General features: G+C 32.5%; 4 protein-coding genes across 5 annotated transcripts; 1 reads left to right on the forward strand and 3 right to left on the reverse strand.

Annotated features, from left to right (window-relative positions):
* Positions 1–16: 16 nt before the first annotated feature.
* Positions 17–2,529, forward strand: LOC143423015 (tRNA modification GTPase MnmE). Its single transcript, XM_076894050.1, has 5 exons — positions 17–349; positions 787–960; positions 1,079–1,299; positions 1,374–2,086; positions 2,212–2,529. The coding sequence occupies exons 1-5, from the start codon at positions 205–207 to the stop codon at positions 2,450–2,452; spliced, it is 1,494 nt and encodes a 497-aa protein (XP_076750165.1). The 5' UTR covers positions 17–204; the 3' UTR covers positions 2,453–2,529.
* Positions 2,463–7,736, reverse strand: LOC143423112 (TP53-regulated inhibitor of apoptosis 1). Of its 2 annotated transcripts, XM_076894212.1 has the most exons (3): positions 7,722–7,736; positions 3,159–3,354; positions 2,463–2,640 (listed from the first exon to the last, which is right to left on the reverse strand). In XM_076894212.1, the coding sequence occupies exons 2-3, from the start codon at positions 3,291–3,293 to the stop codon at positions 2,554–2,556; spliced, it is 222 nt and encodes a 73-aa protein (XP_076750327.1). In that variant the 5' UTR covers positions 3,294–3,354; positions 7,722–7,736; the 3' UTR covers positions 2,463–2,553. The 2 variants fall into 2 exon arrangements, with proteins under 2 accessions (XP_076750327.1, XP_076750320.1); XM_076894205.1 differs by lacking the exons at positions 3,159–3,354; positions 7,722–7,736 and adding an exon at positions 3,678–3,926.
* Cn-iiib (cytosolic 5'-nucleotidase IIIB) lies at positions 4,636–7,317 on the reverse strand. The gene is made up of 6 exons (XM_076894147.1): positions 7,191–7,317; positions 5,888–5,986; positions 5,750–5,819; positions 5,225–5,577; positions 4,887–5,117; positions 4,636–4,777 (listed from the first exon to the last, which is right to left on the reverse strand). The coding sequence occupies exons 1-6, from the start codon at positions 7,215–7,217 to the stop codon at positions 4,676–4,678; spliced, it is 882 nt and encodes a 293-aa protein (XP_076750262.1). The 5' UTR covers positions 7,218–7,317; the 3' UTR covers positions 4,636–4,675.
* A 138-nt stretch (positions 7,737–7,874) lies between the features above and the next one.
* On the reverse strand, positions 7,875–11,108 carry Nvd (cholesterol 7-desaturase nvd). Its single transcript, XM_076894135.1, has 6 exons — positions 11,019–11,108; positions 9,893–10,077; positions 9,623–9,789; positions 9,316–9,494; positions 8,263–8,646; positions 7,875–8,111 (listed from the first exon to the last, which is right to left on the reverse strand). The coding sequence occupies exons 1-6, from the start codon at positions 11,106–11,108 to the stop codon at positions 7,875–7,877; spliced, it is 1,242 nt and encodes a 413-aa protein (XP_076750250.1).
* Positions 11,109–23,669: the final 12,561 nt, after the last annotated feature.

Genomic DNA, 23,669 nt, shown 5'->3' on the forward strand with positions numbered 1-23,669 from the left:
AACGCTCGACTTTTAGTTAACGTCGAAAGCTTTTGACTCTGCAATTACTAACTTCTACCTTACGTCTTTTTGGTCAATGTTCGTGCTCGGTACTTGCACTTAAACACCTAACCTGACTCTTATCTGATGTGAAACAAGCGTGAAAATAAAGTATCTTATCTCTACTCAAAGTACAGTATTAGTGTTTGTATATCGCGCATTTAGATGTTACGAATATTCTCAAGTAAAAAGATATGGAAATTAAATCCTACTTCGGAGGGGACAAGGCACACAGTTTTCATCCCACTGATTTCACTACAGACACACGTCGTTGGACGTAGATCCTCCACGATTTACGCTCTATCTTCCGGTTGTTATACTTTCTTCTGCATCGTCTGCACCCCCTTACCAATTTTGCGAAGCTTCGTACAGCGTACAATTTTAACTTGAAAGACTCATCGAGAGATAATACTTTCTAGAACGAGATACTTCTCACGTTCCGCCAATTTTGATTGCGCATGCGCAATGTTTTTGGAAATTTAAAACTGTTAAATAAAAAGACGTAAATTTTATACGTAATTACACGTGAAAGCGTAATTCCCTTAAGAATTCGAATGAAGAAATTTAATTGGATGAAAGAAATGATTTATTTGCAGTTTAAAATAATAAATTATATATTTTTATTTTAAATAAAAACATTTTTAGTATTAACTTTGTGTAATTCGATATGCTTTGGCAATGATCCTGTTTTGTTCATTAGTCTAAATAATTTCGTAATTAACTAATGTATGTTCTTGTATGTAAAAGGATATGGTAAGTGCGGAGTAGCTGTAATTAGAATATCCGGGCCAAAAGCAGCAACGGCCTTGGAAAGAATGACGAAAACGTCAAGTCTAAAACCTAGGGTAGCTCTCTTGAGAAAAATTCATGATCCAGAGACAAAAGAAATGCTAGATAAAGGTCTGTGTCTTTGGTTCCCAGGTAAGGTAAATTCAAGTTCTATTTTGGGGATATTACCGAAAAACAATGAAATGTATGTGAATATTAAGGAATACAATAGAAAAGATGGATTATCTATTCATTAAATAATAAATTGCAGGGCCTAATTCATTCACTGGAGAACATTGCGTAGAGTTCCATGTTCATGGCGGTCCCGCAGTAGTGACATCAATTCTAAATGCACTTTCGAAGCTACAGTTTCATGTAGCATCGCCGGGAGAATTTACAAGAAGAGCATTCTTAAATGGAAAATTGGATTTGACTGAAGCAGAAGGTATAGGAGATCTAATCGAAGCAGAAACTGAGAAACAGCGTAAACAGGTATAAATTAAATTGATGCGATGCCACAAAAATTTATTAGAAGTTTGCTATAATATTTGCTGTTCACTAAACAGGCTATCAATCAAGCTAGCGGCTCTCTTCGTCGTCTTTACGACTCTTGGCGCGTTACTCTTTTGAATATTCTTGCCAGCTTAGAAGCTTATGTCGATTTCTCTGAGGAGCACAGCGTGGAATCTAATGTCTTAGAAAATGCAAAAGCTACTGCAAAGGAATTGTGTACTGAAATTGAACAACATCTCTCTGATGGAAGGAAAGGAGAAATTTTACGTTCCGGAGTACGTGTAGCAATTTTCGGAGAGCCTAATGTTGGAAAAAGCAGTCTTTTGAATCTCCTTTCCAGAAAAGATGCAGCTATAGTTACTTCTTCTCCAGGAACAACAAGAGATGTTATAGAATTGACAACGAATATTTGTGGATATCCGATGATCCTTGCAGATACTGCTGGCATCAGGAATGATCCAGAAAATGAAATAGAAGTAGAAGGTATCAGGAAAGCGAAAGAGTACTCGAAGAAAGCAGATTTTATTATGTGTGTACTTAGTGCAGAGTGTAATATCAAAAGTTCAATGGAAGAATTTTTAGAACAATATAAGAATTTTTTGGAAATAGATACGAAAAGGGTTTTTGTTGTATTGAATAAAATAGATTTGCTTAAAGAAGAAGATAAAGAAAGCTGGAGGAAGCAAAATGTTATACCTGTTTCATGTAAAACACAGGAAGGTTTGAAAGATCTTATAAATGCGTTAGGGAAATGCTTTGAGGAAATGTGAGTAATTAATTTATAAAGTAGATAATCATATAAAATTACACAATTGTTAATCAAAAGTATATTTCTTTTAAATCAAATACTTTTGTTCTCTAATTCTAACTTAATTTCTTTTTTAATCTTAGATGCGGTAATCCAACCGAAGAAAGTCCAGTGATTAGTCATGCACGCTATAGAAATCATTTATTGCATGTTGTACGTTATCTCAAAGAATATTTGAAATCAACCGAAATACCAAATTATGACATGGCTATATCCTTAGAGAATATTAGAGGTGCAGCCAGAGAACTAGGTAAAATAACAGGTACTATCAATACTGAAGAAGTTCTTGATGTGATTTTTAAAAATTTTTGTATAGGAAAGTAAAAGTAGTACATTATATGATATAATTATAATTTATTTAAATATATACAGAATTCATTTTTAAAATAAAATATTACAAGAATGCTCTATCAAATATACAATTGTCAATTTTCGGTTTTCTTTTCTTGTTCAGTTCCCAAATGCGTTACATTCACTTCGTCTAGGTTTATATTTTGGTCTTTCATGGCTTGCTGAAATACAATTATAACGAATAAAATCTACAATCTTTAAATAATATTAAATTACAACATTTGATAAAACTTCAGTAGAAAACGTAATGGTAATAAAAATTTAAAGGGAGAATAGAAAGAATATTTCAATCTATTGATTACTGGTCTCCCTTTTGACAGTATGAACCAATTAATATCAATTCTATAAATAAAATATACACGTGACTTGTATCAGTGTACAACATATTTGAGGTTAACCATAAATGAAGCTATAAACAATTGTTTGGTGTTTAAATTATTACGATTTTAAAGAAATCAAGACTTTCAGATACACCTTTAACGCTTAAAAATAACAAGTTTATAACTTTTGATCATTTTTATGTGCAAATCTTACACAAATTTATATAATTTACGACACTGGTAAATGTTTTATAGTTATTTAATTTTTCGTACACGCAATCGAGCACAATATTAAATCACCAAGAGCAAGGTTAGAAATTTGAAAATGAATAAATGTCTTTTAACCACGTTAAACTTACCGATACACATTTGGTATATTGTTTAAGTAATTGTGCACATTCGCTATCGTCATAAATGCCCCGTAGAAATTTTTCGGAAAACCAGTCGTTAAAACAACGATCGTATTGTGCTTTCAAATCTTTACAAGCCTCCATAATTTATTGTCACATTTATTTCGATTAAAATAATTTAATCTCTTTTTACGGGACAGTGTTGCTCGCACGTGTATTTATTCATTCAAACGTTAATCAATCAGATCAATGTTATACTTTTTCATTAACCATTCAGGCGTTCTTTAATAACTTATGTAAGGCATAAATTCTATAATCTATGTTATACAAAAATTGAAAACGCTTATCAGCTCTAGTCGCGGTACACACTTCTGTACATTTTACATACTTTCGTATATATAGCACATTATGTAAAAATATAAAAAATAGCACGTAAAGAAAATAGCTCTGATCAATAATTCTATATTTAACATTCGTAGATATTTATTTAACAGAAAACGAATTTGAGAAAAGAATTCATTTAGTTACCTGAAGACACTGATTATACTGTTTAAAGTAATTTGAACACATCGAATCGTCTAGATTTCCTTTAAGAAATTTTTCGGAGAACCAAAGCTGAAAACACCCATCGTACTCCTTTTTAAATTGATTACAAGCTTCTCCGATGCTATTCATTTAAAATTCGAAATAGTTAGTAACTTCGGAGCGCAATATCGCAGACGAATAGTTTTTCTAAATTCTTAGAAAAGGTTTCTTAATTTTCACGGAGTTTCCTTCCGTACGATTAATAATAGCGCCTATAAAAAATATACGCTTAAATTTATTGATTATTAAATCTGTTTAAAGTTAACTATAGCTTATGTTGATTTACTTTAAATGTTTCCGTATTCGATTTGTAATTTGTTATCGACTCTGTAATATTCAATATCGTTCTGAATCGATTAATCGAATCACCGTAGTTCGGACTTTGTTTTACAGGTTGTATAATTTTACAAGATTTTATGGAACTTATTTATATGGAATGTTATAACGTCACGTGTTAAAATAACAGACTGGATTGATTGAAGAGAGTTTAAAAAAATAATTTACGAGAAGAAGTCTTTCGAGCAGTAAATATTATCAAACTTGAACGATCAAAGAACACGAGTACTTCGTGTTTTGTGGTTAGTAATGTACTTACAGGATGTAGGTATCACGTTGATCGACAATCAACGGTTCTCAACTTTGCTTTGCCTGCAAAGTTTGTTACAGTATTGCGAATTCATTATTTAACTAGGGAATTTTATGGGAAAAAAAACAAGTAGCATTTTTACAAAAAGATTGTAACTCGTACATATCTCATTAATCCCACAAAATTTATTTCATCATTGGAACATAGCAGTAGCAAGTGCACATTCTAATGGTAAAATAAGTACAAATTAAATATATAGGATACAAAATTGTATGTATCAAAGCACACTTTGTCAGTCACAGCTTAATTAAATAAATTAAAAATTTGTGTTTAATTGTTTGTCATAGTATATGTGTTAAAATAATCGTTGTAGGATATCAATTGGAACTTGCATTGTTTGATCGTCAACTAAGACAATATCAAACTTTTCCATGTACGAAGAGAGACTATCTTCAATCTAAAAAAATTATAAGGATTTCTATTCAATTTTTATATTTATTTATTAAATAGATGAATTTTTCTCTACATGTAACTATGGAATATGTGATAGAGCATATAATACTTACGTTATCGTAAAGGAAACCAATTTTTAATACTGCACGTGTATCGACCATACCATCTATCATGGATGCATCTCCTATATTATCACCCATTAAAAGAACATTCTTTCTTTTCTCAAGAACTTTAAAATAGTCTTGTTCTATTGCATGTTCATTTTTATTGAAAACATGAATCAATTGTTTATTTTGAAAACCTTCCAGTTTCCCATCTTTGTATTTGAGAAAATTTGAAATCACCTAAAGATTGGAGAGAAATTCTTACTGCATTATTACGCCATATATATTACTATACTAAAAGTTTAAAAGATTGAGGAAGCAATTTTATATATTTAGAAAATGATTACCTTCATATTCTCGAATAGAACTTCATGGTTTTTTAAAACAGTTTCAACAACATCTCCTAAACCAGCACTAAAAACCAGCACTGGGACTTCAGCAAGATACAATTTCTTTAAAAGTTCCTTGGCGCCGTCTCTTAAAACACCTCCATAAATCTTGCTTACTTCTGGTATTTCACTAGGATCAAAAGGTATTCCTTTTAATATACCTTCTGAAGCGGTCACCCAATTTGTCATTTCCTCTGCTTTTACTTCAATTGGTAAAGCAGGATCTATTTCGATTGGCCTATATTTTTTATAAAGACGTTTTGATTCTACCAAGTATGACTCTGGTAATTGCTTGCATTTGCCGAAGATCCCTATTTTTGTTTTTTAATTAAGAGGTAAATAAAGCATCGTAACATTAATGTATTTGTTTTAATTGTATTTTATTTCCGTTTACTTTGTTAAAAAATGTAAATAAATTTCATTATATATACATGTTTGTTTAAACTTTACAGTACAATGATTTAATACAAAATGTATACATACCAAAACTGCTAAGAACTCTTTTTCCATTCACATGTTGTTTCGTTAATGTTAAGTCAAAATCAGTAACAATCTGTAAAACGAGAATAATGGTAAGGTACCATCAACAAAACTAAAAGCTTTTAAACATTATTATTATACCTGTAGGGAATTACATCCATCTTTCAAAATAGCATTTATTAGCCTTAATAACTGCTTTTGATCCCTGATGTGGACATGTTTTAATTTCAATGTCTGGAACTGTATTTAAAAATAAAAGTTAAACAGTTAGTCAAGTGATATAAATTTAATATATGGGACTACAATTATTAAAAATTCTAAAGATTAAGATAAAAGAGATATTTCTCTATATATTATAAATATTTAGAAGAAGAATATTTTCGTATTAGAAATATTTGTGTAATGATTGTCGTCAGTACCATTCATTTGATTTAATACAAGAAGCCAAGGCAAATATCTTCTTTCCAAATAAATATTTTAGTATTTTTAATATTTTATGATGTCTTTTGAAACTCAATTGTCCAGAGATTATCACAATAAAACTATTCTTGAAAAAATAAGATTAATTTATACAATTTAATGCAGTTTAATATGATTGAAAATGTACATTTCATAGTAATTTAATTATTACATAATTAGTTATGTTGCATAACAATTACAAAATATTATAAATCAGAATATTAATCACTGAAATAGAATCAATAATGGTTAAGCTTATTACAAGCGTTTAAAGGTTAGTTCGTTACAGCTGTTTAATAGATTGCAATATTTTTTTCCATGGTATCCTTCCCATTTTATTAATCAATCTGTAATTCATTAAATTTGTTACTTAAATGGATGTATAAACCAATTATCTTTAAAACGCACAGTACATAACAAATTTCATTATATAAGCTGTTACAACAAATTTCATGTTATATATTTTTCAACATTTTTCGTCTATTGGTTTACTAATCATTGCACGCGTAATGATGTATTATTTATAGATGGATATTTCAATTTCAATTAGAATATTCCAATATCTTTTTGTCACTTCTTATCATTGAACACTATCAGTCTTTCAACTAAAGCAACGAAGCATTTATACGTAGAATATAGAGATTAAAGTTACAAAAAGAAGAAAGTTAGTTTCTTCTTATTATTTGTTAGTTAAATTTATATTTTCACTAATGTTTTCCTAAGTAAAATCTGAAAATGATATATTAGTTAACATTATATTGTTTCATATTTTGTCGATCATTTATATTTTCATTAAATATTCACTATTATTTCTTTTCATACTGTTGCATATGCATTGCGATTATAAAACCGATTGAAAGGTTAAATATTATGCGATTAAGTCAAGGTTATGTTTCAATAGTCGACCGTTAAAACATTTAGGTAACAAGGTCAAATGCGATTGGTCAAAACAAAAAAAAAACCGTGAGAAATTTTAATTACTCACATCATCGAAGCCTAATTCGGGACTCATGCTTGTCCCTCGCGCGACGAGATCAGAACGTTCACGTTCGAGAACCTGTTTTTAACGCGTTTGAGAGCCGCCACATGTCTGACTGTCCAATCAGCTGTGGCTTGGAGCACGTGACCCATATTTATATATCACGTGATTTGTGAATTAGTTTGTATATTGTATTTGTACGCGCATCGTCGTTTTATTGTGACAAAGAGTTTATCAAAAGGAGAATAAGGGAATACGATTCATTCACGTGCACTCTATTTTCATGAAAGAATATTTAATGGTATTTAGAAGTAATAATATAATCGATCGTACTTGTATTTTAACTTTGAACTAAATATATCGTATTGTTGAAAAGCTATCGATATTATACAGGGGAATCGGTACATACAGAATTCCAGTATTTATGGTACACCTGAAAATGACGAGATCCCGCAAGAAAAAGTAAGTCGATAATATAGAATTAAGCTGTCGAATTACCCGCCTTTCGATTGTGCCATAAATATTGAGAGACTATACATACGTATATTTATTCGTTTTTATTGCATTAGAAATCTTATACAGTATAATTGATAATACTATTATTACAATTGTCATTGTTATTATAAAATCTTATCGAGCGTAGTTGAAGACTTAAAAAAATCTTTCGTATTACAGAAAATATTGCTATCCCTACCACTGTAGAGATTTCATGGCAGCGTGATAACTTGGACTATGTTGCGAATAAAATTGAGAGTACCACCTGCGATAGGCGATTATGCTTTTGTCTTCTTTAACGAGCAGAGGCTGTTTCTCGAATTTCTTTCGATTCCAAATGGCTACGTCTCGTTCGAACATTAAACATTCACCTAAGAATAACATACTGGCGTATGGACCGAGTACCGGTGGCGAATACATTACATGCGTCACCTGATAATAAAAATGATAATAATTATAATAAGCTTTAAAAGTAACAAATTTTTTACTAAAATTGAATCACTTTCTTTTTAGAAAGAAATTTGCAAAGGGTGGAAAAAGAGCAACTTAAGAATATATCTGAACATTGAAATGAAATCGAAACCTTTTGTAAAAGGGGCTCCATTGGCGTAACTGTTTGAAAAATGCACATGGATCCCAGCGATGTGTGCATCATCAGCTCTACGTATCCTGGACCTATTTGTTGAACGTTCACGTCCAAGTGTAAAACTTCGAATTTCTCAAACAGTATCAATCTGTGCCTTAAAGTCATGTATGCTCTGTGCCTTAAATTTTCCTCGTTTTGTTTCTTCGACTCGTTTTCTTCATTAGAGCTTAGGGATTCCAAGAAAGAATTATGCGGCGTCCAATTAACGTTCGACCATTGATGTCGGGCAAAAGAAGACAGAAAATTAGAGATTTTCGCAAATATCGCTGGACCATGTACGGCGCTAAGATGCGCTGAGTCTGCGCCATTCTCTGCTACTTCCTGGAAAGTATAGTACTTACATTATAATATTGCATAACATTTCTCATCATATAAAGTATCACCTTTTGCTTGAATATCTTGTTACATCAAATCTTAATTTCAATATGATATTTTACAAAATAAAGACGAAAATCCAATTAGGCTTTCATTTTTTATCTATCTCTATTAATAATACGCAGAATATTTTTCTTCTTGTGATTTTCAATTATGCATTCACGTAGTTCTTAGACCATCATAACGTTCTTAAAATTATCTTTACATCATCTCGTATATTAAGCTCTTTTTTTTTAGTTTGGCGACGTTAGTTATGGATTCCTTACCTGTTCGAATCCAAACCATCGTTCTTAGGATTCGTCATGGAGGCTGGAATCAAGGAGTCCAAAATCCATTTCTTATCTCAAATAATGCACCCCAGCTTTATTTAATTTACATCTAAAAAAAGGAAAATGAAAAAGAAGAACTGAGAGATCGTTGTCGATCTAAGCATTAATTTGGGAACTTGGTTTCCTTGATTTTAGTTTCCATGGCCGATTTAATTTGTAACTTAAAAGTTATCCATCACATATCCATCACATAGTAAACAGAGAGTAAAATTTGAACATTTTAGAAGGAAGATACTCTGTCAGCCTCCTTTCAGTGCGGTAGCAAATGAACAAAATTAAAACTGACCTGTATGTGACAGTTGATCAGAAATTCATTTCGACCTTGATAACGCCACGTTCGATTCAAAACGTGATTGATCGTTTGCGGCTCCCAATGTGGCTCTAATCCTTCAGCATGATACCAAACGAAAATAATTTCGTTCGCTTCGCAACATTTCCACGTTTTCGTTCTTGCTATATGTGGTACTAAAATGAGATGCATAACATAATTTGATACTATAAAACGTAAGTACTTAACATTAATCAATAGTAATTATTATTGTTTGAAACTCTTATTGTACTCAAAAGAAAGATAATGTTGTTAATTAGATTACTTTTGTCAGCGTATGGGATATGATCACACTGTCCATCGGAACCACGAAATTGCCAACCATGGAAGGGACATTCTAAGCAATCACCTTTCACACGACCACCCACTGCCATATTGGCACCCAAATGGGGGCAATAAGCATCTAAAATCCTTACTGTCCCGTTATCTGTTCTTTAAAGGAATTATTAAATAATGATAACTAAATATTTGGATGGAATTCTATTTACAGTGCTATTTTAAATTTTGTTCTAGTTAAACGTAAGTGCTGAAATACCTGTAAACGGCAAAATTTTGTCCAAGAGCAGCCACGTGTTTCACTTGACCCCTACCTAATTGCGAGCTTTCTAACAAGGCGAACCATCCGTTGGGATAAACTGGTGGAAGTTTGCCCAATTTTCGTTTCTTTGACTCCAAGTGATTTGCTAGAACTTTTTTACCGTTACCTTCTAGCCTTAAATCCTACAGAAAGAATTAACTCTATTTATCTTCTACATAAACTTTGTTGATAAAAATAATGGAAGCCAATCTCGTGCGAAAGGAACAAGGTGAAGGATGAGTAAGAGTCAATAGTTTTCAATAAAATAGAATAAAAAATTTACCATTAAGAATAATAATTCTACTGATTAATTCGTAGAAATATATTTTTCGCTTTGAAATATTTAATACTACATTGAAATGTGTCACGTTTTCCTTTTAAGGCAAGGGAGAATCGCTGATACGAAGAAAAAGGATTCCTCTAGTTTCGCGACGTCACGTGCAAAAAGAAATCTGCTTCTTCATTTGTAAACATAATGTTATCGTGACGGCTTCTGTTCGCGCCCATGCATGTCGTATGCGTTAACATTTTATGAAGTCGATGAAAAAAAGAAGAAAAAAGAAAGAATAGAAAAATAGTACCGGGGTTGTAAAATTTGTAAGTTTTCTTTTTATTTTAATTTGGCGAAAATCTATTTTTGTATCCTTTTTAGTACATAAATCATATCGAATAAAATCTACGCATCATTCATTTTTATTTTCAAACTGCTGAATAAAATAAAAACTATTTAACAGTAGCTGGGATATTATGTGTGTGGTTGAATTGCTTTCGCTTGAAATTCAACGCTAATTTCATGGAAACCTGATGCCGTCTACCAGTTACGTCAAACATTTGCAATTTTGCTTGTTCGAAACGTAATAGGTAAATTTTTTGTTACTCTATATACCGTTCATTTATTATTGGATCAATCAGGTCAGCTTCGTAAATAATTTAATACTATTTCCTTCGCGTGTTTAATGAAATGGTAATAACTTTAATTACTGTACCATCTCCTCTGTAAACAGAAAATATCGGTCCCGAGGAGGAAAGCAAAAGATGCGATATAAGTAGGTAAACCGGGCAATGGTATCGATGGAAGACTCACCTTGATCCAGTTGATCTTGTACAAATAGGGAGCAAGGAGAATACCAAAAAGCAGAAGAAAAGCACCACCGAGGTACCACCATCCTGCCATCGTTGTCTTATTCACCCTCTGCCCCCGAACGAAGAAAAGCAAGTGCACTCTAAAAACTTGTCCCTCCGGAACACCTTCGGAACCACCTCTCTTATTCTCCTTGCTCTCACTCCCCCTCTTTCTCTCTTTCTTTTTCTCCTTTCCTTTTCCTTCCACTCTGCCTCTTCTCTTTTTCCTTCCTTCCCTCTTACTCTCTTTCTCACCTCTTCCTTTCCCTTTTTCTTTCCTCTTCACTCGTTTCCTTCTTTTACCATTCTCCCTTTGCCTCTCTTCTTCCTTCCTTCCTTTCTCCCTCTTGCTCCTACTTTTCTCCTTTCTTTCTTTTCTTCCTCTTCCACTATTCCCACTCTTCCCTCGCGTTGCTCTTGTTTGCCCCCCTCTTGTAATATTTTTCTACACCTGTTCCTCGTGCACTTGTTTTTCAAACTTTGTTATCTCCGATCCTTCGCTCCTCTCTGTATCCGTGTCATAGGGGATTTTCAAATTTTATCGACGAAATACCAGACCGCCTGTAACAAGATATACCTTTTCAGTTTTCCGGTTCAGTCGGGTTTTCTTCTTCTCGTTTACTATCCACTTAAATTCTTACTTCTCACTCAGCTGCCGCGTACCTACGCCGGTATTTTCCTTTTACCGCGTTATCCTTTTCGTTGACAGGATTAACTCTTTGCTCGCCTACCGTGTTCCCCACTTCTCCTTAGTTTCTATCGCCGATTATCATTGTTATTTAACACAACACTTAACCCAGGTGCTTATTCCTGCGATCCTTATCTCGTACGACGATGGCAACGTTAACAGCGACGATAAATGGAAGTAATTGGAAAATGTGAAGATGAAGAAACTCATCGAAGGGCCCTCTCCAGACTGATTCCGAACCCTCGATCGTTTTTCGAACGACTGAGCCACTTCATCCTTAGACAGAGCCTTTTATACCTTTCCAAGGTAGACTACAGACCTTAACAGTTTCTATTACAAAAGGGGCATCTTTTATTTCATTTAATCGATTACATTTTTAATCCTTACTTAAATGGGACACTTTAATTTATTAACAAATTTTCTCCAAATCGTTAATCAAGTATTAATCATGTTAAAAAGTACAAAATTTCTTCTATCCTCCAATATTAATTCTTTCGAATCTATCCTAGAATATTCCCAGAGAGAAGTTAATTAAAATACTTTGGGGACATTTCCACTATATTTCGTTAGTTGGCCATTACATATATTACTGTTCTCATTAAAAACAACTCTTTATTGGTAATAATGGTAAATTCTTTCCAGCAGGTGCAACACATTGAAATTATTTAATTTTCAATAATCAACTGACAAATTGTTACGGCCGATTGTTTACGAAAAAGCCGTATCGGGTGACTGCTTATCGAATGCAATACGCATCGTGGCTATTCAAATGTTCAGGAATATTTGTCAGATCCGAATCGTCTACCTGGCCTTTCCAACGAATGTCGATCGTACGATCACACGGATTACCACATTTTCCCGTTTAGATTTATGTGCAGCCACGACCGATTTCCAAGTCCTTGTTGCATATCTTTCCCTCTATCACGAATCGTACTGCTTCTGCTTACCCTCCTTGCCTTCTCTTTTTCAGGTTTCGTTTTATCGCCACTACCGATCAATTTCCGACTGTTTCTATCTTTAGTCCTACGCTTTTCTGCATTTATCTTCTGCTCGTGCTCTCCTCGTCTCGAAGCCGTTCTTCTCTACTTCATCCTTCTCCTCCGTTCGGTACGCCTTGTGTATCGTTTTGAACTCTTGCCCGCCCGGCATCTATCTAGCTTCACCGCTCGTCAATGTTTCTCGGCTAATCCCCCAATAAATTCGGCCGGTTTGAACAATTTCGTACGGCCGGCGCGTAGAACATGCCCAGAGTGGAGTCATTTGAATTTTAAACCCAGCCACGGTAGATCTAGGTAAATACAAAATTTGAAATCCGTTCAGAGTTCAAGGTCGACAGGAATTTATATGTAACGCAACGAAGATCTGCTTCGAACAGTTGCCTCTAGCGGAAGAAGCAGGAAGACACTTGGTAAATAACAATTTACAACGCGCAAGAAAAAAACTAGGAGGAAATGAAATCGCAGGTACACTGTTCGACAGAATAATTATATAATATTCCATTTTTATTTAAATATTTCATATATTAAACACTCTCGATGGTATTTAGTTACATTATTAATACACACTTGGATGTCAATTATTCTCTCGTTGTTCATTAATGTTTACAGGCATTTACATCAAGATCGAAAAATTGAACGTTTAAATGGTAACGTAAAAAATCCACTCGTGCACACGTGTTTCTTAAAAATAATTACAGATTATTATAATGTTTAATTAATACGCGTATCGTATCGTTTCACTGGTTACATTTTTAAGTAGCATTTTTATTCGTATACACGCAATTATAATTAAAAAAAGATCTCATTCTTTTGACAAATCGACACACAATACAATCGGGTAACCAATAATCGAGCAAATGAAGTAGATAATTTTCGATATTCAGTTGTTCGGTAATTGTCGTTGAATAAAACAATAAACATCAGTTCGCTAGACATACGTGTAACGGTATAAATATCCTAATCTTAAAATTAACTTGATCATTTGTAAACAAATAAATAAGTGAATTAAACGAGCGATTAATTCAATTATGTATTTCATTCGTATACTAAGTATAAATCGTTCGTTCAAAGATCTTTGGTATCATGAACGAACAATTCAGCTGATCGATTAAGTAACTACCTGAGGCACTGCGGTGAAGACCAAAAAAAAAAAAAGACAGAATTAAGAACAAACAAAGAAACAACATAAACAATTTTTTTTGATTTTACTTTCTTCTTCGTTAAGCTTGAAAAGAATTATTATTTTTTTTTTTAACTCAACCAGTAACTTCATTTTTAACAAAACTCAACAGAAAGGAAAAAGATGTTTTCTGTGAAACAACGAACAAGTGAAAACAAAATTTTAATCAGCTATAAAATGAAACAGACACTCGCATGGAATGCCTTCGTGAAACTTCATTTAACTGTACATATTTTACGCGGAAAGCATATTAAATTATTTTTGCGCATAATTTATTCTTCAATAATCCTATGCGTAAACATCGAATGTTTTTCGCGTAAAATATTTTTCTTCTTTTTTTCTTTTTCTTCTAGCTGCTCAAACTTAAAACAAAAACATAACTCGGATCAACGTTAACTTCAATTTTTCAGGCTTGGGTGTATCGACATTAACTTAACAACGGGCATGTTAACATTAACGAAAACAAGAGAGAACGACAAACTTAACAACAACAAGGAACACGGTTTAATTTTTAACAACGCGACTGGGAATATTTTTCAACGTCGTTTGAAAATCAACAACTGACTAACAAACGAGGGACAAACTTAACGAACCAATTGTTTAACAATCTAAAACGAGAACAATTAATTAAAGACCTGATCGATAGTTCTTTCGTTGATTCTGAAATGTTAACTAAAATCACTTTTAACTTCCTACTCCACTCATTTTTTAAGCTATTTTCTCTCGCGTATGTATTTCATAGTAAAATTTAGAATTTTGTTGATCATTATATCTATTTATATATGACTTTCTCCAGAAAAATTAATTTTTGTATTTTTAATATTCAAATATCTGATTGAACTCATTTTTTAAATTTTTTGTTTCGAGAAATTCAATGTAAAAGATTTTAACTGCTCAGAAATAACTAAATGAATAAGTTTTTTCATAGTATCGAATTATTTCTCTTTTCCATTTAGTTGACTTCGAAATTTTTTTGAAATTTTTCATGCAACAAGTCTGTGACAACATATTATCGTATTACAATTTTCACTCCGAGTCTTCTCTTTCCAAAAAGCTTCTGTAGAATATGACAATTTCTTCATATTTTAGGTACATCAATAATTTTCTGTTATAATCCCAAAAATGTAATCCAAAAGGGGGTCGACTATTTTAATGTCTCGTTTTTAATTTCGTCTTCGGGGTTGTACTCATTTTGAGGATCACTTGAAAGAATTTTTTTTTAATTTCTTGCTACATTTTACAATTGTCTTCTCTTCTTCTCTGTAAAAGTTGTTCTTCAATGAAAATGTTCTGCATTTTGTTACGTTCTCTAAACTTCGACAGCCAAAGGTATTATTTATAAATCCTGTAAAATACATCCTCTAATTCTTCAATCTTGACGATCACCATCATCTTTTTTCTTCTTCTTCTTAGTTAGTCAGAGAAAGATTATTTCTGTCTGTACATCTTTCATTTTCTCACGTTACACTTCTTTCTGTCCTGAGTCGTTTCTGGTTTTGTACCATTCGTTAACTTCGTTTTATCATTTTCGTTAATTTCCTTAATTTAGTGAATTATTTTTCTTTCGTTTCAGAATTTATTCATTACAGAACCCGTTGCCCGTCGACGTTCCCATCTGCAGCTGGTCCTCGAGACCTGGAAGGGTGTGAGCGTTAGCAAAAACAGAAAGCCAAAGGTAATATGAAGAAAAGAAAATTTGGAAATTTTTGAAGAGAATAAAGAACAATAAGAAATGGTGGAAACATAAAAAAGATATTCACGACAATACTGAAAATAATACAACGATGATTGATTAATTTAAATTGATACAGATGCAGCTTTGGAACAATTATTGGTCCAGTTTCGACTTTCTTTCCCAACTATTTAATTTTCCTGCAAATTCCTACATTTTTTTATATTTATCGGATTTTTTTTAGAGATAAATGGAATTACGATTAAAGCATTTGTGCAACAAATTTCACAAGTATCAATTTTTATTATTTTATTTGTCTTTCATTTTGCTGAAAATAAATAATTTCTGTCGGTAATCATATTCCATTTTGTTCTATTAAATTATTCGATCAACATATTACTTTTTGTACAAATGAGACGAAGTGGCATGTATTACATTCTTTTGAATATTTTTTGCTTGAAATGTATAATACATTATTACATGAATTAGATTGCATCCGCGATGATTTGTATGTTCAGATAGAAATCTTCTTTTGCGTAGAATATATTTCGTTCTTTTATTTAGTCATTTTATGATTAAATTAATAATTAAACGTTCATGCAATTTATTTTCTTTCCTCTTATTTCACGCGTTTTACAATGTATCAATTTTATTAATATTTTGGAACTTTGCTTTTTAATATCCAATGCGATTTTATTAATATTTTGGAGTTTTGGGTTCCCTATATAATCTTTTAGAGCCTGTAGATATTTATGTAGATTTTTTACGATTCAGAATTTTATAAAAATATGTATTAAATTTCGTAAGTTTCAAACAAAATTACAACATATCTGAATTCTATCTTTGATAAATCAGAAGTTTTTTTAGAACATTTAAGCGAATTTAAAGGAGGATGCTTTTCGTGGATTCAACAAAATCTCTGACAAATCTGAAAGTAAATACGTTTAGATCTGGATTTCAGGCACAATTGATTCTAGTTTCGAAACATAGTCGAGGCATAAATTAGGCCAGATTAAATCTCGTTGCCTAAAAGAACTTTTCGGAGCCTGATATTTTCACAAGATGTTTCAAATTGTATTCAGCGACCGTATTAATTATAATTTATACCAATTTGTTCACAGACACTTAAAAAACATTACTATCAACAGTATACTAATTCCCAATGATTCTTTAGAATTGTCGAGATTGATATTATCAGAGAACATATCTATCGTTTGTTAATTATAGGTTGAAAATGTTAAATTTTGCATTTGATAGCTGTTGGCAGAACATAGGAAATTTGGAAAAAAAATCTCGCCCTTAATTATACATTCTATTCTCGTTATTCTCTCTGTTCAGAAAAATAACACAAAAATCTTGATTATCACTGTAACTTATATGTCATTTCTGTTTTAGACCTCTGACTCTACCAATTATATCCAGTACTATGAAGATACAGAAAACAGCTACGGAAACGTAAATCAGAGGAAATGCGATCGATTTAGATGAATCAGAGCAAGTATTACCAATGCACTTGTTATCGTTATTGTCACGTGTCAGCACATAATCATTATTAATTCGTCTAACGACATATCTCGTGCCCAGATGAAGGAATGTTTAGATTATATAATGGAGATCGATGTTTAAACGATAGACCTGGAGGACGTAGAGGAACATATACTGGAAGATCCAGGAGATTTTAATTCGAGTATCTATCTTTCTGTTCGTGTTACCATATACGAGTGATTTGCAACTTAAATTTGAGTTTGATCTGATTTTTTCGTTTCCAGATATTCGTGATTGCTCTTTAGATTTAAGGCCAGGCTCTAAAACCAGTCTAATTCATTTGTGCCAATTGTCTCATAGATGATTCAACTAATTTTACTTTATTTCCTTCGAATATTTGTTTAATGTTCATTCTAGAACAATTCAAAGCAAGTATGATTGGTAAGAGACTTTATTTTTTGTTTACAGATACTCTTAATTGATTTCTAGATCTAAGTCTAGGCTCTAAAACCAGTCTAATTCATTTGTGCCAACTGTCTCATGGATGATTCAACTAATTTTATTTTATTTCTATCGAATATTTGATTAATGTTCATTCTAGGACAATTCGGAGTGAGTATGGTTAGTAAAAGATTTTACAACTCTCTCGTAAAGATGTTTCATCGCTCTTTGCCTCGGAAACAAATAAAATTTCATGCCACTCCATATGCTTGAAAACATATCTTTATTACACAATTAATTCTACACTTATTACAATAAGAAAAAAGATGTCGTAAAAACGTGAGTATTGTGGATAGTATGTTGAAGTTTTGAACGTTGCACTGTTGATTCGATTGATCTCTAATTACACGTTTTATCATATCAATCAAGAGTAATGGTTTCTCTCTTTTTTCCGATATTGTTTATACAGTAGAGCTATTGAAGAAACAACAAGCGCTGGCGGTAGTGAAACAGAGGATAAATGAAATCGAATGAAAATGATCCCTACGTGATAGAATGAAATTTGAAATTTGGATGTTCACTTTGAGAGCGTTCAGTTTGAGAGCGTTACATTTTTTCAATTGATAGCTGTTGACGGAGCGTAGAAAATTTGGAAAACAATTTTCGTCTGGATCTTAGTACCTGGATACAGTAGGGCCGAGCAAAATTGATTTTTAAAAATGAAACTAAACGAAATAATAAATCGTCACTGGTCGTCTTGTTTCTTTAAGTATTATACATTTTTACATGTAATTGAAAATAATTTTAGAAAATATTTCTTTTTACCAACACGTGTTTTATATCACTCACTATTAATCCAATTTTTCCTTTGATCGTTTTGAATAATATATGTCCGTGTTCTATTCCAGAAGAGATGTTCATTGTTAAATTAAACAGAAATTACATTGGAATTGAGAGTATCGTCATGATTTTCTAACTATTCAACGGAAAAGTCAATGTTCTGCGGTCAAGTGGAATTGTCTTTTTATGCAACTTTCAATGAAACTTTTTCATCGACTCTTTTATCGACATAAGCTTCAAAAAATGTCAAGAATATTTTAAATCCCAGGAATGATCGTTCAGTGAGACAGATTTTGTGTATTACAAGCTTTCTTATATTCAAATGAAATCTCTGTAAACCATGAGTCATGTTTTGTTCAAAAGACAATTTTTTTGAAATAACATCTTTACTTTAATCGATTCTATATTTTATTAAAAATTTTTCAAACTCTTTCTAGGCCTTTTTAGTTTGTTGAATTAACAAATCGACAACTAAGATGTTCCGATGGTTCTTGCTTTTTAAAATGGAAGCCAAGACGTTGGTTAAAAAATAGAATCACAGAAGAAACTCTTTTTTCTTCTCATTACTATATCTTGCAAAATCATGTCCTGGTGTAACAAGTGATCAAAGGTGATGGATATGCGATATCAAAAATTAAACGAAACCTTTTCTTTTTTTCTTTATAAAGCACGAATTTAAAAAGAGATAGAGTTAAGTAACAAGAGGAAATTTACTTATGAATCCTGCACAGTTATGATTTCCGTTATATCGCTCGCAATGTAATAAGAATCAATCAAACCGAAAGAGTTCGACTATTGTCCATATATATTAGAGAGGATAAAAAATATGGAACATCTGTTCGGTGATATTGAGCTCTGAGAATAAGAAGAATATAGTATCTGTTGCAGATGTACCAAGAATCAATTTGTAACTTTGATACGAGTGTGACTAATGTGAACAAAGTTTAAGTGAACAGATATTTCAGTATCGTTTGGAACGTAATAAATCGAATCAAGTAATAAATCAGAAGTATTGGTATAATATAGGATACTAATTTCCAAATATGAATGTTACTTGTACGAATTATTATTAAATTTATCTGATATTATTTCTAGTTTTGTTCTAGTAATGAATGATCCTGCAAGGTATTCGACGAAAAAATGAAATGGGAATCGATGATGAAACAGGAATCAACTGCACATAGAGATTGGATATTGTGTTCAGATTTAGTACATTCTATCTGGATAATTGCAAGAAGTAAATAAACGTACGCAGCAAGTTTTATGGCGTATGGGTCCGTACCATGAAGAAATCTTTCTATTTTTTTAATTATTTTATTTTATTATTTAATGTTTCGGGGCATTTCGAAAAATTGTAATCAAGAGAAAAAGTATAACGTAAAAAATGTGTACAACAATTTTTTGCCTTATACTTCTTCCACTTTGTCAATGGTTCTTCAGATACAAATGACTTACCAGATTGTAATTCATTTGTTCCTGAAATTTTTCGAGACATCCCGAGAACATTCTCTATTACTCAAGATATTACCTGTTTTCTTTTGTATAGTTTATAATCGATCATCTCTGTCTTATTCTCTGATTCGTACTCGCAATTGTAAAAATTTCTCCAGACGTTATTATCCATTTATGTTTAATCAATTGCGCGTTTCTTAGTTACTATGGAACACAGTACGGTGAATTTACCATTCATAGAATTTTGAAATAGTACCAGTTTAAACTCGAAATCCATATGTTCGTTCGAACGAATCGTCAATGATTTTTATTTGTATTAAAGGCAGAAGACTGAGCAAAAACAGATCTAATTTTATGTAATTCTAAATGGTTTACTATATTTGTAATCGACAGGACTCACAGTTAAACAGAAAAATTTCGAATTCGGTTTTAAATGATTTATGAACAGAAAAGTATGATTATTTCGAACTCTCTGAAAATTATCACAGAACGCTATAGTTTCTCTCAATAATCCGAAAGCAACGATTTTTCTATTTCGCTAGAAATTTTGAGCATCGATTGAAATAATTGTCATGATAAGCAGTAAAAATTTTGATAACACTTAGGAACGTAAAAATGAACACAGTTACGTTACACCTCACTGATCAAGAGCGAAATTGCAAGCTGCAAATTTCTACTGACAGTTCCCCTCATTTCTACAGGTTTACAATCACGTAACGAAGACGACCAATTACCGATGAAAAAGTATAAACGGAAAAAAAGAACTAAATGAACTAAAGGAACGAAGGAAACCGTCCTAAAATGATGAAATTTTTGCGTAGTCTATCGAAGCACTAAGACCATGTATAATTGCCGGAAACGGGACTCACCACTGCTGAGAGACGTCCTACGGGTCTTCCTCCAGGTAACTCTGCAACTCTCCTCTTCGACTTGCGAAACACTTCTACGATGATCCTACCTGGTTGCCAGCCCTTAAATACTCCTTTCGACGGGTGCAGACGTCCCGATGGCTCGTGAGAAAATTTTCTCGGCACAATGCACCCCGTTTCTTCGATCCCACGGGGTCGAAGGTCGCGCGAGCGGGGATCCTTACCTGTTTTCGAGGCTGGCAGAAAAAGGGGATGCTCGGTATTCGGACACGCTGCGACCAAAGGGATGATGGCTGGTAAGAGGGGGATGGATGGATGCCAACGGTCGTTTCTTTTCATGTTTCACAGAGTAGGGTGCACGGCTTTGATTCGTGAGAATTGTACGTCGCGGACAGGGCAAAGAAAGTTCGAGATATCTGTGGAATAGTCGAAAAAAAAGATTAAATTAGCTCTACTTTACAGGGAGCAAATACAATCTGCTCTGTCTGAATTGCTCTGGAACGATTCGTAGTCGTGCATCTTATTGAATTGTTTAAAGTGATTATGAAACTATGCGGTTTTTAAATAAGTATAAATTGAAGATGTTCGTATTGAAATTAATTACAATTTTAAGAAGCAATTTATAAAAATAACAACATGCAAGTGTTTAGTAACTTTTTGAAAGTTTGAAAGGAAGTAATTATTCTATGCAATTCTATGCAATTTATCTGAAAACTTACATCTTCTTTACTGGTTTTGGATGTAATATGTTCTGTTATATATTATTTCATTCATCATTTTTTATTGGTACTGAAAAGAAAGAAGAGAGAATAAGACTATATTGAAAATAAATTTAACTAAATTCTCTACTCTCTATGGTGGTTTTCAATATCAATACATTATTTAATAACATGGTAGAATATATTAAGTGAATAATATATATTTAATTGGAAATGTCCTTTTTTAAATCTGGAAAGTTCAGGAATTTCATTTCATTCTTTCCTTTAATATGTCAATAGAGCACGTTCTATGCTATAACGTACGATGCACGTTATTTCAATCTCGTAAACTAGATTCTAGAAACATAATGAAAACAGAGAATGCACATGAAATTCAAAATTTAGTAGTTATTCTATCTTCGAATGGTAAAATTTACATAAGAAGGATGTATGCTTCAACCGGTTGATGATACTAACGCACAACCCCGTCATCTTGTTTCTCTTTCTCCCTCGTCTATTACATATTCGATTCGTTGAAAGTGGTTCAACGGCAAGAAGATCCAGTTTTACTCCTTTTAACCGTTGAGCTTTTCTTCTCCGTATCTCAACCTGTTTCGCATGTGTTATGATCCCTCTGTGTATTTCTACTTGCCTTAATGCAGAATACATGCTTGGCCTGAATACACGGAATTACAATATGCTGTCAGGTGTGACGAAAGGGCAATAACTGTTGGATGGAAATATGCGAGAATAATAAATTATTTTCATATTAACATCTCTCTATAGTTTCTTTAAATATACGTTACAACGTAGAAGAGATTTTAAAACAGCGTATGTTAGAACAACGATTTAACAACCGTTTATTTCTAGTAATTGATATAATCGTTATTATTATATTAGTTATTTAAATAAACCTTATATACTCTTGTAATACAAATACAAAACCTTTTTCCTTGAAATTATATTCATCTGTAGGTAGCGTATGTTATCGACGGTGAATGTAGACAACACAGATAACTACATTATCAACTGGCGATCATCCCTATTGGAGCATGGTTACCGCTGCACTTACATTCGATATGTATATGCATACACCATATATATATATATATAAGATTCGCCATATTTGTTTCAACAGAACTGTACATTCGCCACGGCAAAAGACAAGTTAAATAATCGTTAGAATAAGTGTAAGTGAATCAGAATTAGAAATTGTTTCGTCGTGAGGTAGTCTCCTTTAAGAAGTATGTTGGAGAGGTGAGTTAAGTAGACGAATAGTAACAAAGTCTTTCAGCTGGGAGTGCGGCGGCTCCTGTAATCCGGCTACTCGGAGGCTAGTTATGACGGAGGGTCTGAGAGCGGGGGTTCCTGTTGTTGCGGGATTCACGTTGACTGGGCGTCCGCGCTAAGCTCGCCATCAATATGGGTATCCTGGAGGAGTCCGGGATAGCCAGGTTGGCTAAGGAGAGGCGAACCGGACCAGAGGGGAAACCCAGCAGCCAAAAGTCTCCGTGGCGGGCAGTAGTGGGATCGCGCCCGGGAGTGGGACCGCAGTGACAGCCTGGTCAATATGACTCGACTCATAACTTTTTTTTATTATTTTTAAATATTCCCCTAAATTCTTCTGATCACCTTCTTATAAGTTACACATTTTTCAACTTGTTTATTTTTATTTTTTACAGTAGAGAACTTGTCATTGCTGATCGCATGGGCTACCAAACTGCGAAGCAACAAGTGTTACCTATCAGAATCTCTTTATTCCCTTTTATATATGTAGGTTATTGTATAATGAAATATTGCGTACTATAAAAGTAACTCTTTAACATCGCAAAGTCATGTCTTTAAATATATATATCGTATATAGTGTTCTTATATAAAAAGAAGCTTCTATTCTTAGTCGCTGTGATGCGCATCAGTGTTTTCACTTGGGATATTTTCTATAGTAGTCTTATGTTCTCTATTATTTATATTTTTGTTGTTTATTAATTTACTTGCAGCCACTATATTGTTATTCAAATTATGCCAATGTGCTGTATTTTGATTAGCATAGATTAAGAACATTGTTCAACCTAATTATTCAATTACCTATTCTACTAAATTATTAATACAATCATTTGCTCAAATAATTTATTGTTTCGAATTCTTATTAATCACCTTGTTGTATCACAAAATGATTCAATTTTAATTGTATATCAATAAAAATCTAATTTAATAATTGAAGCTAATTTACAGAGAAGATATTACTAAATATAAGAAGTGTATAGGAACACAGGGATACACTCATGAACAC

The sequence above is a fragment of the Xylocopa sonorina genome, chromosome 1 (assembly GCF_050948175.1).
Source record: "Xylocopa sonorina isolate GNS202 chromosome 1, iyXylSono1_principal, whole genome shotgun sequence".
NCBI lineage: Eukaryota > Metazoa > Arthropoda > Insecta > Hymenoptera > Apidae > Xylocopa > Xylocopa sonorina.

Bases quoted from the DNA above. Each gene is read 5' to 3' on its own strand.
- Nvd (XM_076894135.1), bottom strand. From the start codon at position 11,108: ATGGCAGGATGGTGGTACCTCGGTGGTGCTTTTCTTCTGCTTTTTGGT. The intron at 9,790-9,892 runs GTATTTCAGCAC...ATTCCTTTAAAG, and splicing joins CAAAATTTTGCCGTTTACAG to AACAGATAACGGGACAGTAA. The intron at 9,495-9,622 runs GTAATCTAATTA...ATCTCATTTTAG, and splicing joins TATCCCATACGCTGACAAAA to TACCACATATAGCAAGAACG.
- Cn-iiib (XM_076894147.1), bottom strand. From the start codon at position 7,217: ATGAGTCCCGAATTAGGCTTCGATGAT. The intron at 5,578-5,749 runs GTATGTATACAT...AAACAAAAATAG, and splicing joins AAGAGTTCTTAGCAGTTTTG to GGATCTTCGGCAAATGCAAG. The intron at 5,118-5,224 runs GTAATCATTTTC...TCCAATCTTTAG, and splicing joins TTCTATTCGAGAATATGAAG to GTGATTTCAAATTTTCTCAA.
- LOC143423015 (XM_076894050.1), top strand. From the start codon at position 205: ATGTTACGAATATTCTCAAGTAAAAAGATATGGAAATTAAATCCTACT. The intron at 350-786 runs GTTGTTATACTT...TGTATGTAAAAG, and splicing joins GATTTACGCTCTATCTTCCG to GATATGGTAAGTGCGGAGTA. The intron at 2,087-2,211 runs GTGAGTAATTAA...TTTTAATCTTAG, and splicing joins GGGAAATGCTTTGAGGAAAT to ATGCGGTAATCCAACCGAAG.
- LOC143423112 (XM_076894205.1), bottom strand. From the start codon at position 3,824: ATGAATAGCATCGGAGAAGCTTGTAATCAATTTAAAAAGGAGTACGAT. The intron at 2,641-3,677 runs GTAACTAAATGA...ATTGTATTTCAG, and splicing joins AGTATAATCAGTGTCTTCAG to CAAGCCATGAAAGACCAAAA.